The sequence below is a fragment of the Thunnus thynnus genome, chromosome 8 (genome assembly GCF_963924715.1).
Source record: "Thunnus thynnus chromosome 8, fThuThy2.1, whole genome shotgun sequence".
NCBI lineage: Eukaryota > Metazoa > Chordata > Actinopteri > Scombriformes > Scombridae > Thunnus > Thunnus thynnus.
The window spans coordinates 15,140,929-15,156,879 of NC_089524.1; the positions used below are offsets into that span (position 1 = coordinate 15,140,929).

At 38.6% G+C, this 15,951-nt stretch overlaps 1 protein-coding gene across 1 annotated transcript; it reads left to right on the forward strand.

The window, feature by feature from the left end:
• Positions 1-226: 226 nt before the first annotated feature.
• srek1ip1 (SREK1-interacting protein 1) lies at positions 227-5,711 on the forward strand. Its single transcript, XM_067596726.1, has 5 exons — positions 227-353; positions 891-938; positions 1,255-1,413; positions 4,329-4,404; positions 4,593-5,711. The coding sequence occupies exons 1-5, from the start codon at positions 341-343 to the stop codon at positions 4,828-4,830; spliced, it is 534 nt and encodes a 177-aa protein (XP_067452827.1). The 5' UTR covers positions 227-340; the 3' UTR covers positions 4,831-5,711.
• The last annotated feature ends 10,240 nt before the right edge of the window (positions 5,712-15,951 follow it).

The following is a 15,951-nucleotide window of genomic DNA, read 5'->3' on the forward strand; positions in this document are numbered from 1 at the left end:
TGTTTGATTAATTGTTGTTGTTGTTGATGATGATGATGATGATATAACATGTATTTCAGTTCGTCTGGCTTGAAATGTATTTGAGAAGCTGTTGTTGAAGGGACAAATCCTTTCTGAGCTAAAACCCAGTGCAGTGCTCTCGGTTGCTCCATACTCCAGTCCAGTCGGTGGCGGTAATGCGCCAGTTATTCGGTTTGCCAAACGAAGAAGATTGAACCGGAGGAACCAATATTTTTGAACGAATGTTTCCCACCGGTTCTGTTTTGAGTGAGGACAGGAGATTTGGTTGATTCGCGCTCAACCAGTATTGTACTGTCTCGGCTTTGTCGTGAAAAGTGCAATGGCTGTGCCAGGTAGGTATTAGAATTGAGTATTTTTATTGCATTTCATTGCTGGTGTAATTTTCTCTGGACAGTTATCAGAGTAACGTTAACAGTAAACAAAGTGTCGCTAACCTTAACGTTAGCCTAGCTAAAGAGCACACACAACAAACAACTTTCTAACCTCCAGCGAGAAACAGTCAAACATCTCCTGGTAAAAAAACAAAAAAACAGTAGCTATTGTATTTGTTTATTCATAAATGTCTACAGCAATAGTGCTGTGACATAATTAATAAGCAGTAGCTGAAGTTTCGTTTGTCTCAACATCAGAAAGACATAGCTTAGTGAGAACTCTTTGTAGTTGGTTGTGTTAGTAGAGTATTAAAGCAAAACATACAGATATATACTGTATGCTCTTAAATAGGAATTAAAGAATATCCTAACATCATATAACATGTCACTTTGAATGCAGTTATATTTAACATTTCAATACATCTTCTTGTTTTTGGACATCCATGAGTTCATATATACAAATACTACAAACACTAAAAAACTCTCATTATTTCACAGGTCCTAATAAGGACAACATTAGAGCTGGTTGCAAGAAATGTGGATATCGTAAGTATACTTTTGACCCAAAATTTCCATTGCAAGTTCAAGTGCGTGCGTGCGCGCGCGCGCGCGCGTGTGTGTGTGTGTGTGTGCTATCAGTCCTTTTCTCAACCTGGGTAAATGTGGGCTTGTTACAGTCAAGATAGTCTGTTTTAAAGCTCTTTTGAGTATTGATTGTTAAGTAATAAGTGTTTTTTGGGGCAGATTCACATTTCCTTAGTCGTTTGCGAAGGTCAGTGTTATAATTCTAAATGCAAACAATAAAATTGTCCTGCTTTGTCACAGTTGTTCATCTATTCTGTTTTTGACTTTCATTTTTCAGCGGGCCACTTGACCTTTGAGTGCCGAAACTTTGTCAGAGTTGACCCCCAGAAAGACATTGTTCTGGATGTAAGCAGCACCAGCACTGAGGAGAGTGAAGACGATGTGCCTGCAGCGCAGCGCAATGAGAAGCTGGGGAGAAGTGGACAGCATCGTAGAGGTAAGAAATATCATCCCCCTGATCTTTTTTGAAGTACTCTATGGCTAATAATATATTAAAAGGCAACAAGATCATCATTAATGATGAAAATGCTGTGAAAATCTATAGAAATTAGCATAAACATATTGCAAGTAAATATCTTTGTGAAATAGTCTTGGGACAACTGATTTACAGATTCACTAAGCAGCTTTACACACTAGTGGAAATGAGAGCTTGTGAGAAATTGACATTTGAAAACTGATATTTAGTATGCAAAAGTCATGTAACATGATGTTGATAAACTCTGCATACTGCTGCTGTAACCAGGATACCATTTCTATTTTGCTCTTAAGTTTCTATCTTTGGACAGAGGAAATTTGGGAAAATATGACAAATCAATGGGTTGTCAGTTTTAGCAGGGATGTGATCAAAATAAACTAACTGTTTATCAGCCCTGCACATTAGCTTGGAGGAATTTTAGCCCATTCCTCCTTACAGAACAGTCTCAACTCCGGGATGTTGGTGGGCTTCTTTGCATGAACTGCCTGCTTCAGGTTCTTCCACAGCATTAACATCAGGACTTTGACTCGGCCATTGCAAAACATTATTCTGCTCTAACCATTCTTTGGTAGAACATCTTGTGTGTTTAGGGTCGTTGTCTTACTTCATGACCCATTTCTGTTGAGCTTCAGTTCACAGACAGATAACTTGACATTTTCCTATAGAATTTGCTGGTACAACTCAGAACTCATAGCTCCATCAATGATTGCAAGCCGTCCTGGTTCAAAGGCAGCAAAGCAGCCCAAACCATGATGCTACCACCAGCATGTTTCACAGATGGGTTAATGTTTATATGCTGGAATGCAGTGTTTGCTCATTGCCAAACATAACGCTTCTCATTCAAACCAAAAAGTTCGATTTTGGTCTCATCCATCCACAGAACATTTTTCCAGTAATCTTCTGGCTTATCCACCTAGTTTGAGCAAACTGTAGATGGCAGCATTGTTCTTTTTGGAGAGAAGTTGGTTTCTCCTTGCAACTCTGCCATGTATACCATTGATGTTCAATGTTCTCCTGATGGTGGACTCATGAACGTTGACTGGAGCCACTGCAAGAGAGACCTTTAGTTTCTTAGACATTACCCTGGGGTCCCTTGTGACCTCCCGGAGTATTACATGCCTGCTCTTGGTGTGATCTTTGTTGTTCGACCACTCCTGGGGAGGGTAACATGGGTGTTGGATGTCTTCAGTTTGTACATGATCTGCCTGACAGTCGACTGGTGGGTTCCAAACTCTTGAGAAATGGTTTTGTAACCATTTCTAGCCTGGTGAGCATCAATAATGCTTCTTCTAAGGTCCTCAGAAATATCCTTTGTTTGAGCAATGACACACTTCCACAAACCTGTGTTGTGAAGCTCAGACTTTGATATTGAAGACCCAGATTTCTCTTTTTTAAATAAGGTAGGGCCTCCCAGACTCACACTTGATTGTCATCCCATTGATTGATTGAATCACCTGACACTACTTTCCCCTTCAAATGAATTGATAATCCTAGAGGTTCACATACTTTTGCCATATAATAAATAGCCATATAATAGCCTACATTTAAACAACCATAAAACACAAAAACACAAACGCTATGATCCAACAAATGTATCCAACAGATTGAACTTTTCACAAACTTTGTAAACTGAACATATATGCTACAACAATAAAATAAAACAAATCACTTTGCTGTTGTTAATTAAATGCAGCCATGCGGGCAGCTTACAGCTGCAGCTCAGCCACCACCTCCACCTGCCACGGTCTCCCCGAGCCTGCCTTTCACCGGGACTGGGTAAAATTAAGCCGGCCGCATCATGTGTCCATACTCAGCATCTGCAGATTCATCCACGCAGAAACTAAACATACAAAAATATGCTTAGGGACAGTTTTGGGAAGGTGGTGAAAAAGTTCGTTTTGAGTCCTGTAAGTTACTATAACTCTCATGCATCCCGCTATAAGTTAAACATTTGCTTAAATTTCTTCAGTCACCATCATCTTTTCTAAATGTTTATACGTTTCTCCCATCCTCACCGGGGCCGGGGAAAAGTTAAACCTCCGACTGATCAATTACATGTTATTTAACCACGGAGCTCTGGGCTGATCCATTTGTTTCACTGTGCCAATGCTGGATATAATGTTACCTGAGAGAAAACAGTAAGACTTTTCAGAGTTGTGTTAACTGCTGTCAAGCCAAGGCGCAGGGCTGTTGCTGGACTGTACGGCTTTTGAATCTCATGCCACGCTTAGTCACGTGACCAAACTCTCAGTGAATCTCTCATTGTTATAACAGTGGAGGCAAAAACAAAACTTTGCAAAATATAAGTTTATATTTAAATTGTCTTGGCAACATATCTGACAGGTCACATAATATTAGGCTATTTAATATGCTATTAATGAATTACTTTTTTTCTTTGGCAGTCAGCACATTTCCTGCTCTTTGAACATTTCGGACATTGATATTTTCATCTCCCAGACAGTTACATGTGATACCGGCAAAAAGCTGGCATAAACCCCGGATGGGACATTTTTCTTTAGCACAGCCTATCATTTGTGATTTAGGCTAAGCAAGGTGTTGCAGAGTGTGGCTTAAAATGACAGTTCTGCCACCCTCGCAACCCATCAGTTGGTATTTGTATGCTGAGTAACCTGTCTCACAAATAAGAAAACACCCAGGTAGACTCAGCAGTTTGAAACTAAACAGGGAGAAACTCAGCTGAATGGTAAGATTTTTAGAATTTAGTCATTGCAAATAGATGAGCAGCAGCAGCAGCAGCCCTAGTATTGCAAGTGCTGGTAGTGTTGCTGGGTCCAATATTAATGACTGTATATGACTGGCTACTTTTTCAGGTAAACATGTCTTGACTGTTTTGTCTACAACTTTGTGTGTGTTAGGTTCACGTGATGATGATGGTGAAAGAAAAGAGAGACACAAACTGAAGAAGAGCAGAGAAAGAAAGTCAAGAAAGAGGTAACTTTTTATCCTGTTTTGCAAATTTTCAGTGTTTTTTTTTTCCTCTTTTGTCCACTCTATCAACGTCACTGTCATGTTGAGTGGCTATATTAAAACATAAAAGCTATTAGACAAAAAAGACATGGCACAGACATGTAAATGTAGGGTCAGAATGGATCAGTTTGTGTTTTGTTTCTACTCCTTAGATATGCTTCGTCGTCAAGTGATGGGGGGTCTTCAAAGAAGAAAAAGAAGCACAGCAGGTCCTCTCCCTCATCTGATGAAGAGGTGAGGACGAAGAAAAAGAAACTGAAAAGCCACAAGAAGAAAAGCAAGAAGGACAAACGGGAGCACGGGAAGCATCACAAAAAGAAGCAGAAGAAGAGGAAACAGAAATCTTCGTCTTCCTCCTCCAGCTCCAGTGAATCCTCAGATAGTGACTAAACTGTGTCTCGAGGTCCAACACTTTTTAATTTTTCCTGTCCATGAAACTTTGTTTTGAAGACTCAAAAAAGCCACGCCATCTTGTACCATACAAACATTTTAAAAAGAGCTGTTTACTCTGAGAGGTATTTAAGAGAAACCATCATGCAAATAAGTCTGTTGGCTGTATGATTCTCTGAAACATTTTGGAAAAGATATGTAAAAAATTTGTCACACCACACAGTTAAATGTCTTCTTCATTCAAATTCAGGAATCTTCAGCTACACATAGTGCAGTCATAATGCTGACTGGATATTTTTTGTTTGCTTGATTCATGTGTCATTGTACTCAACTATCAAAATTTTACAACATGATTTTTTGGTTTGACTGGGCATAATACGTAGATAATGGTCACAATGATGTATATTTGTGGCTGTGCTCTCTCACCCCATTCAACTCAGAAAACAAGTCATTAAATGTCCCTTCATTCATCTGACGTGTTGGCCTGTGTGTCAATAATCGCCCCAATTTCTTTGTTAGTGTCAATGCTTCTTTCTATATAAAACTGTATAAATGCTGTGTATGCTATTGATGGAGTGGCTTCACGGTACAACAAAACCAACTCCTGGAGGTTCCTGCTGAAACACAGGTTGTTAGCAATGTGATGAGTATTAAACAGTTAATTTTCTCCTTGAACATGTTTGAAAACCATCTGACCTTTTTTGAGGATTTCATTCCAAAAATATTTGTGTTACAATTTTGAAAACTGAGGGGAAAAAGCTAATTTTGGAGGCTTTAACTGGTTCTCTTTATTTGCTGTCTGCCCTGTACCATTGCTTTTTGTTTCCCCTCAGTAAGTGTTCTTTTATTATAATTAAATATATATTTGTATCAAACTGTCACCCTGTTCAGTTTTTTTTTGAATAACTTATAATTACACCAATACAAGAAGTGAGATGGCAGAAAGGATGAAACGTTAATGATTCTAGAGAGACTTCTGGACAACTTGTATGGTAATGGAGCAGATAGTCTTATTTCCTGTAGAGGGCAGCAACATACATGAAATGTGTCTACACCTGAAATCCCATAAAGGGACATTGCTATTAAAAATACACAATGGATAAGCAAATATACATCACATCCTACCTAACAAAAAACATTTAGGCTGTATGTGTTTGCCCTAAGGAAATATCAATATCAATATTTTGATAAAAAAAAATCATAAGTTACTACATGTTTTATTTAGTTATTCAATGGCACATACTGTATATTTTAAAGTGGGATATACTGATATATGATAATTGCCAATATTTCTGGTTAGTGTCAGGGTGTAATACTCTTCAGGTGCAAAGTACACTTAACAAGCTGGTTCACCAACTTATATAAACCATTTAAATGTTGCTCTAAGTATCTGTGAAGATTCTGGGTCTGTGGTGTAGACACTGGACCATGCAGGATGACTGCCAACTCTCAGTTCTTTTAAATCACAGTTTAAGACTTTTCTGCTTGCCACGGCTTTTAATTAAATAATTTAAGGATTAATATCTTCACACTGCAATATAACTTTTATCCCATTTTATCTGTCTTATTCTATTTTAGCTTCTTTATATTTACAAATGTAACACTTAAATTGTATTTAAATGTCTCTTTACATTGCCTTGTGTTGCTTTTATATTCTGTCTTGATGCCTTTTATGCTCTATGTAAAGCCTTGTGTAATGTAAATTGCCTTGCCTTACCGCTCCACCAGGCTAAATCTTTGCAAAGTGCTGGAAACATCAATGAGTCCAAACTTGATGAAAGAGATTTCCACACACTTAGATCTATGCAGTATTCACTTTATTTTTGAGCTTTTGGACTATCAGACTGTAGTTAGATCATGTATGCTCTGATGAATGTGAGCAGCAGCCCAGCAGCGGGGAAGCTGTAAAATGATCAAAATGCCCTGGAACTTTACCTGGAGGTAGAAAAGGAGAGGCACCACTGTGAAATAAATCGCCAAAGTTATACATAAATTAAAATATAATTCATTTACACTGCATATATACATACAATATATAAAACATATAATCTGAGCAGAACACAAAAACTAAACTGTTTGTCTGAAAGGAGTGTACACAATTTTTCACATATGGCCACAAGAAAGGGACATAAGACATTAATTTAAAAAGCAAAGAGGGTCCAAAAAAAAAAAAAACTTAATATTGAAGTAAGTGTCATTATTTATACATATTTTAAAAAATAAAAGACAATGACTTTAACCAAAAAACAGCCTTTAACCAAATCCAAAATAATGAAATACATCCTCTGTCTACCCTGTATCTATCTTTACTCCACCTAGTGGTCATGGTGTGAACATTTAGAGACTGAAATGCTCCTGCTCAAGTAGCTGCCATCATCTTTACTGATAATGTGCACTTGTTTGAGTTGCCAAATAATCATGAATAGACAGAAGTTGCTGAGTAACAACACTCTTTGGCTCGGCTCCTTAATGGCAGAGGCATCAATCAACATCAATCTCACTTAGTACAGTAAATGTTCTGAGGGAATTTAATAAACACAGGGATTCTCGTATATCACGTCCTCACATCAAACCATGTACACATAATAGCACTTATACATACACACAATAGAGTATACACGCAGACACATGTAGGACACACACACACACACACACACACACACAAATATTTAATTTTATTTCATGCAAATCATCTTTTAAATGGTCCCACAAGATTTCCTGTAGGGACCTGTAGCAGAAAAATGCCACAAAGCTTGGTTGAGTTTTTATGTTTCAAACACCCTCAGACAGCAGTGTGTGTGTGAAGCTGAGGAGCTAACAAGAACCACGGAGCTGAGGGACAAACTGTCAACAGGAAGCTGGACATTGGCCACCTCCTATTGGGCATCCTGCCATAGGCTATCACATGATGATGGTGCAAAGGTAGATGCAGAAAAACATAAATTTTGCTCCCATCCTGCCACTTCAATGCTGCACAAAGAGACACAGAGCCATACAAACCATACAAATCAAGGATTTTTGGAGGCCCTTATGGTTTGTTCGATTTGGGCTGTGTGACAGGTGTTTATAATAGCCCCATTAATTTCACTTTGCCTCAGGGAAGGGAATATCTTTTTAAGCATCTGCAACATCCTGACAGCTACATGCATGGCTGCTGATCAGAGCCCGGCATTATGACAAGACACATCCCGCTCTTTATCTTTTTGAGGTCCAGAGGGCACATTCATCAAATTCGTCAAAAAAAAAAAAAAAAAAAAAAAAAACAACAACAACGTGCAGCCGCTGCTGACAGCTTAGTGGAGACAGTCAAGCAGTCAGAGTTTCTGGGAACTGGGAATGTGTGATTTTTGATTGCTGCTGGAGCAGTTAAAATGATGGAAATGATTTTGCACTTTTAGACTGTGTCTTCAATCGCTGGTCTTTTCTGAGCAAAAAGGAAAATTGTTAGCAATAATTGCCACCACAACAGAACAAAGAAAATAGTGCCATTTCCAGACACTCAAATCTCAAAAACAGTTCAACATTTTGGGAAACACATTTGTCTTGTACCTGATGTCTTGCTGAGAGTAAAATGAGAATATCCATACCACTCCCATATACATGTGAGTCCATTCAATCTGAAGCTACAGCCAGGAGACGAATACCTTAGCTTAGCATAAAGACTGGATACAGGGGGAAACAGCTAGCCTGGCTCTGTCTAAAGGTGATAATATCTGCCAACACCTCAAAAGCTCACTAATTAACACATTGTATCTCATTTGTATAATCTGTACAAAACTGGAAATGTAAAAACATGGCATTTTGTGCTGGGCTATCTCTTGGCCAGGTACAGTGACTTTTTGGAGTCTTGTCATGAGGTTACCAGACAACCAGTGGACACCAGGGTGTCACTGTTCTTGGCAAAAATATTCCAATAGCTTCATATATAACAGATTAACATGAAAGTGATAATGATCTTCTCATCTAACTCTCGGCACATTTTCCCAAATGTTAAATTATTCTTTTAACGTAACATGTATTACCAACTATTGTCCATATCATGATGTACCAGGTCAATTCTAATAAAAATTATTGTAATAACAATTTTCTTTTGTGAATTACGTTTTTTTAAGGAGCATTCATTCTAAAAATAACAGTGCTATTACGTGCTTGCTATTTAACATGCTGAAACAAATACTTATTAGTACAATAAGACTGTTGAAAAGTGTTAACAAAAGAAACTTGGAAAGTGGAAAACTTCATAATTGCCCAGATGGTAAGAGGACAACTCGATACAGAGGAGCAAATGAAGTCTAAGGAGTGCCGCCATGTGAAGCCACACTGAGCAAACCATATGCTACTTTGTGTAAGACAACAACTAAGTTTTCCTGTTTTCATCAGCTCATTGGCTTTTATTGAGCCTGTTGGGCTTCATAGGAAAGCGGAAAGCAAATGGGACTCCACTGAGCCATTTACATGAAAATGAGATGGTCAAAGTCATCTTTTAGAGAGTTTAGCAGCAGAAGAGTGGCGATTCAGCCTCTGTGGAAACGTCTTTGAGGCATTGATTGCAAACTTAGTGGAAATCCTTTTTGCAAAATGGCTGACCAAAACGACTGTACCATAGCGGTGAACGATCTCTCATTAACATAAGGTACGTTTTTCAATTTGTTTGTATTACATTGGTAGCTCAGTTGCAGTCTTGTGTGGGCGGCCTGGTAGCCTCTGCACTGATGTCTGTTTTTAACCTTTCTTGGGGATTTGAGCACACGTGCTCTTTTTTTCCAGCAACGCCCTGCTTCACATTCACACAGTTACATTCATCCAACCTGGGAGCGGCCCAGTACAACCACAGTCTCTGACTGAAGCCAGTGCACAGCTCCACTGGAGATACAGTTCAATGCTTGGCTCAAAGGCACCTCAGTGGTGTAGATGCTGAAGAAGGATAGCGCATAACTCATTCTGTTTTACCGTTTACCCTGGGAATTCAAACCTGCAACCTTTTGGTCATGAGCCTGACTCTCTTAACCTTAAGGCTACCACCGCTACACAGCAAAGCATAATATCTTCCCAGAAATAAAATGAAAATCCCTTATGCTGCACTTTGGTGGGAACAACCCAAGCTGAGAGATGGTTTTGCGTCTGTAACCACTGTTGAAATATTATTTCAGAGGCAAGCCGTCCCCGCATCTTGGAGCACAGCGAGCAGAGCACTTGAAAAACGCATTAGGGCCAAGGGGCAAGTTGGAGGCTATACATTTGCTACCAATTTAGTTCCTGCATCTTAGATTTCGTTCATCTCTTCCTCTCCTGGCCCCGAAACCAGGCCTAATGTAGTAAATGACCTCTAGGATAAATAGACAGCAGGCTACATGACCCCAGCCATCAAAAACGGAGGCTGTAATAAATACTACATCGCTTTACAGGAAGTGTGTTCGACATTCTCCCAAAACCTGCAGGGAAAGAAAACGGGGGGGCGAACGGGGTGAGTCTCTGTTCACCGCTCTGTCTTTGGTGAAAACCTTTTTTCCTGAGGTCTGTTATTACCGGCCTAGTTCCTGGGTTCCCATTCAGAGCGGAGCTTGTTCATATAAACCTTGAGGTTTTGAGGGTTCGCTGGACTGACTGGGTGGCTTTCACCAGGGAATTAGCACAGGGTCGCATTGGATCACGATCAGTAGGCCCTCTACGGCTAACCTGTGTTGGACCGGGCTGCTTGTGGAGGTGGTGGTGGTGAGGACAAGTTTCCTGGCTCTGGAATATGGGTCAGTCAGAACCCAGGATGTGTAGGCCCTGATCCTCTAAATCATGGATCCTTTTGATGCTTCTCTACTTACTGTACAACTTCTAAATCATTTATGTTTAACCACCATTTTCCAGATTAGGCTTGATGAGATTGGGAGATTTTTCTTTTTTTTTATAATTGAAGGTGATACAGTATAAAGTAGTTTCACCCAGATACTATACAATGTGAAGATAGTTAAGATGTAACAGTTTGAGGTCAGAAATAGCTTGTAATACCAGACAGATTATATTCATGGTGATGTTTATAGATGTAATATGATGCACTGTAGATAGTAATGCTAGATTTTAATCATCTTTGGCAGAAGGAGTTGGTGATGTGAATGATCTTCATATATTTGAATATTCATGCTTCAAAAATCCACTTAGGGGATAAAGCAGTGGGAGATGGTATTGAGCCTATACTATACATAGAACATTGCTTATGAAGCAGCCTGGTGTACCATTTCATGATGTGTCTTTTTCAGCACCATGTAGCAATGGAGTTCACACTAGAAATTCCTCATTTCTTTCCTAAAGTGATATGTACTCATCTATGGCAAAAAAAGAAAAGAAAAGAAACGAAAGTTCAGTTATATTATTATATGCTCCATCAGGGCAAAAACTGCTGTTACACTCTGTATGCCAGGAGCCAAGAATGAGGCTCCCATAACTCCTTGCTTGATGTTCACATGTCCATAATTGACTATTGACACCAATAATAAGTCACTCCAACAGTCTGAGCTTCTCCAAATAGATTTTTTTTTAACTGTTTGCCTTTTTATCTTGCTTTAATCAAGTGATTCAACAGGATTCTTAATTTCTACGGTACTATGTACTTGTTCCTGTACCGTCCATCTGATATGGTAAACATGGTATTCATCCTATGACCCAGGGAGATTTTTTTTTTTAACTTTTTGAATATTTTTACTCACTACATCTCTCTACATGCCATAGAACATCATCACAGTCGAAACACACCTGTTAGGCAGGTGCACAGCATCCATTGCAAAACTGCTGCCTCTGCTGCTGGATGGCTGTTCATGTCAATGGTTGTTTTATTCCCGTGCATTACCTTTTCATTTGCATTGCCTTTTATTTCCTTTCTCTTTTGGTGAATTTGTGAAAAGATTCAGTTTGATAGAGAGCATCTAAGCACTGAAAAATCCCACTCATCTTGCACCTGAAACAAATGTAATTGAGTAATTTGCATGAAGCTTTCAGAAGAGACCTATTGTACACACACATATGAACACACACATACACACACACACACACACACACACTGATGACTTCTGTTGTTTCTTCCTCCACTTCTGACCCAATCCATGTGTCCCTCAGAGGTCCAGAAGGTGGCAGGAGTGGCACTGCTGACAGCTACAAAAAAAATACAACCCACCCAACAGCTTCAGCACCACAGAGCCTGTCCTCTCTGCTCCTTGAATGACGATAGACGTTTTACATGTCCCCAACATCAGACACATGTGGCTTTTTCAAAGACAAACGACATGGTGTCATCTCTGCGTCAGGCACATCTGCTCAATCTTACTCTGGTTTTAGTGTTCTTTCCACTCCACATTTATATGGAAAGTTTTGTGTGCCTTTGTTCTGTGGGGGGTTTCTGTCCTTTTGTTTGAGAAAGACATCAAACAGGGCCAGAGGGGTGCATGATGGCTTGAACATGATCGAGATGGTTATTTTTTGTTCTCTTACATTGTCACTAAACTCGGCTCTCATTTTTCTTTTTTTTATGGAACACTTCATCATCAGACATAAAAAAGAAAACTGGCACAGCTGTCATCACTTTTTTTTTTTTTTTTTTTTACAGATGTTGACAAATGCTTTCAGTCTGTTGGTTTGGAGGTTGAAGGTGTTTAATCTTAGTATAGTCATTTTGCACATCCCACAAATGTTTAGTGATTAATTTAGAAAAAGTCAACTGAGTTTGCATTCTGTTTTTTTTATTATTATTATTGTAATTTTTTAATCAAAGTCTGGCTTCATGCAGTATTCTCATTTGGGAGCTCCACTATTCACAGAGTAGCTTAGCTGCAGCAGCTGCAGCATTCACTGCCTTGCTTAGTGGCACCTTAACTGTGGTTTTCAAGGGAGCATGTTACTCATTTTACCCAGACAGTTTCCCAGCTGGTACAAGGATACAAACCAGAAACTCTCTTGTCACAATATTCCTTTCAGATTTTAAACCAGTGGCACTCCCACCTGTATACTGTATAGTCACCGTTACTGCAGCATCTATATTGTTTGAAGATGTAATCGGTATATGCTGAGTTGCACTACATCATTTCAGATGATCTCATTCTTGGGTTGACAGTATGAAAAGATTTTTTTCAGAATTAAGTGAGAAAAGTTATATAAAATTAGGATTTTGTCATATTTTAAGTAGTTTAAGTAACAGACTTAGGTAAAAGCAAAGTGAGACAGGTTATACTTCCCCTCTTTTCCCATCCTCAGAAGATTGCCTTTTGGTGATGTTGGATGCTAAAACCCAACATTTACCCTCTGATACTCAAATGAGTTAATGGCGGAAGAACGTAGTGGGGATGCACTGATGAAGATGAAAATTAAGACATTCTGAGAAAGTATTATAAACAAATAGATATTAGATCATGGTCTTTTTTACCTGGCACCATAAAAAAAACTGTCAATCATGCAAAAACATGCAATTTTTGTAGCTCAGGAGCAATAGTCCTAAATGGAAAAGGATATGAGGTCGACCATTTACCTCCAGGTAGAGAGCTTTGTGATATCTACATGAAATGGTGCAATATTTTATGGTCGGCTTTTTCTGCTCTTTCATGACTGTACTAAAATATTTCTTCTAAAGCACAGTATTTGGCCCATAAACTGCCCAAAGTTCCCAAGGCAAAATGAGCAGACCTCTGTAATTGTCTAGGTGGTCGGGTATGTATGTGTAAGACTGGAAAAGAGTCAAAGAGGAGATGGCAAAGGAAGGAAGAGGAGGGAAGCTTATTAGGCAGAAAAGTAAGTCCTGTGTGGGTGCGTTTTAGCGTGGGATTGTTTGGTAGCATTTTATTCAAAGGATCAATTATTTACTCAGGCCTGTGATGAGCTTAGCTTTCAATTCTGAACATCAATGCAGCTTAATATTCTGGCAATTAATAGGGAAATTCTGGGCTAATCACATTTTTTTTTCTATGCAATATCACAAAGAGCAGCTCTGTTGGAATATACTTATGGTTCATGCAGAGCAGGCTGGTTTTATCTTCAGTTGCAGGGGGCTTCCTCTATCACCAGTGGCTTTAGAAATGTTAAGAGAAGAGCACGACTCTATTGTTACTTGAACCTGGAGCTGTCTCACAACCTGAGTCACTTTGTTTATATGGGTTTCAGAGAAAAACAAGGACAAGCAATGTTATTAATGTCTAATTAATTAACCAGGTCTAGCTAATGCTGTAGTGAGACTGTCCACCCTGCACTATCTAAAGGCAAATATAGCTGCTGACAAAATTATTTCACCACAAGGTCCATTAAGTGGCTGTTGTAGAGCTTTTGATCATATCACAAGCATGTTCTACCTCAGCACATGGAGTTGGCCCAGTTACCCAATTTTAGATGTTCAAATTTCAACTTTTTCTGCACTTAAAGGTCTTCTCATCCATGGTTTTAAGGGTAAAATTGAAATGTCATTATTGAAACCTCCATAATAGCTACTAAATGGACGTGGTAAGTTGCATTCAACTCAACTACTGTTGTCAAGGTCAATAATAAACTGTAAGTATTAGCTGCTTTAATTCTGACATTTGTATCACCTACAGTAAACATGATAAGCTGTGTTGTGATGAACTTGTTCTTTTTTTCTTTTTGACATTTGACTTTTAAACCTGCAAAATGTAGGACTTACATTGAGTATTCATCACTTCTGTGTACTGGGAAATGTTCACATTGCTCATATTGGGTGTTTTGTAGCCACAAGCTCATTTGTTTGTTTGTTTGTTTGTTTGTTTATTTTAAGTATTTAAGATTCACCAAAGGTTGGTGTGAGTGAGTGAGTGAGTTTTCTTGAGAGTCCAGGGTTCAAATAAATACTGTATTTATAAAAACAAAAGATACAGACGATACAGAGTTGGATTTAAATTAATTTGCTAACTTTATACATAAAACGCTATGCTAAACTCATATTTTTAAGAGGTACATTATCAATATTTATTATAAAAATACAGACATAAGCACTAACAATGCTTGTACCAGAGTTATTTGGTTAGAAAATAGTATGTTGCCACTCTGTGCCAGTGTAGCTCTTTGTAAGCCTTGCTTACTCGTCTTGAGAGCTTTTGCATACCCTTGATTGAGGTTTTTGATCACAGAAATAGGAAGCAATACTTGCATTCGATACTTGTGTGAGGTTTCTAATTGCCAATGGATAGCTCTCACCAACCTGCTTTTTAGGTCAGAACTAGAGTATTGTCATTTTTCATTCATGACTTCAAACAGACCAGTTGTAAAAATTGGTAAGGAGCATAGCCACAGAGACGGTGGAAACCAGAGATGTTTTCTCAGTAATTCCCTCCTGGCTTTGGGAATAACCACGCCTGCAGCGCATGGGAAAGGCAGTTCACAGCAAGAGTGAGAAAAGGGAAAGGAGAGCGAGAGAGACAGAGATAATAAAGAGAGCGGGAAGGAAAGAAAAGCATGAAAGACTGGCAAAGAATGAAAGTTGGAGAGCAGATAGAGAATGAGAGCTGATGCAGTGAATGAGACATGAGAGAGTGTATGGGAGGATGAAAGTCACGGGATTAGTTCAATTTACTTCATGAAGTTCTGCTCCCAGGTTATGGACAGTGAAAACAAACTGATATTGGATTAATACAAACTTTTAAATGTGGGTGTCCAATCTGTTCAGTTGGAATATTAAGTTCCTTGAATGCAAGACAATTTTAGTTATAAAGGACATTTCATTACAAATAAACTTAATGTGCTTAAATGAAAGTGCAGGGAAACTGCAGAAAAATTTCCAGTATCAGTAAATGAATAACAGAGGACTTTTTTCCAATGCTCGTGGTTTGTTTGTGGATAATACAACGTTGACCAAACAAAGGAAATGTCAAACGTTATTTTAACAATAACATACATTTTGATTACTGTTTTAATATAATATGTGGCTTTGGAATCTTATAAAATGGCACAACAGAAGTTGTTGATATGTTCAAGTTAAGTCTATTTTTATTTATATAGCTCCCTGCCCAGCTTCACCATAAATAATGTCTGTGCTTGTATTGCACTTGGAGCCAGTCAGACACGTGTCTAAAGCTGTAGAAAAGTGCAGAAAAGTCATAGGAAGTGTGCAGCCATTTATATAATTTGTAAAAAATATTCATTACA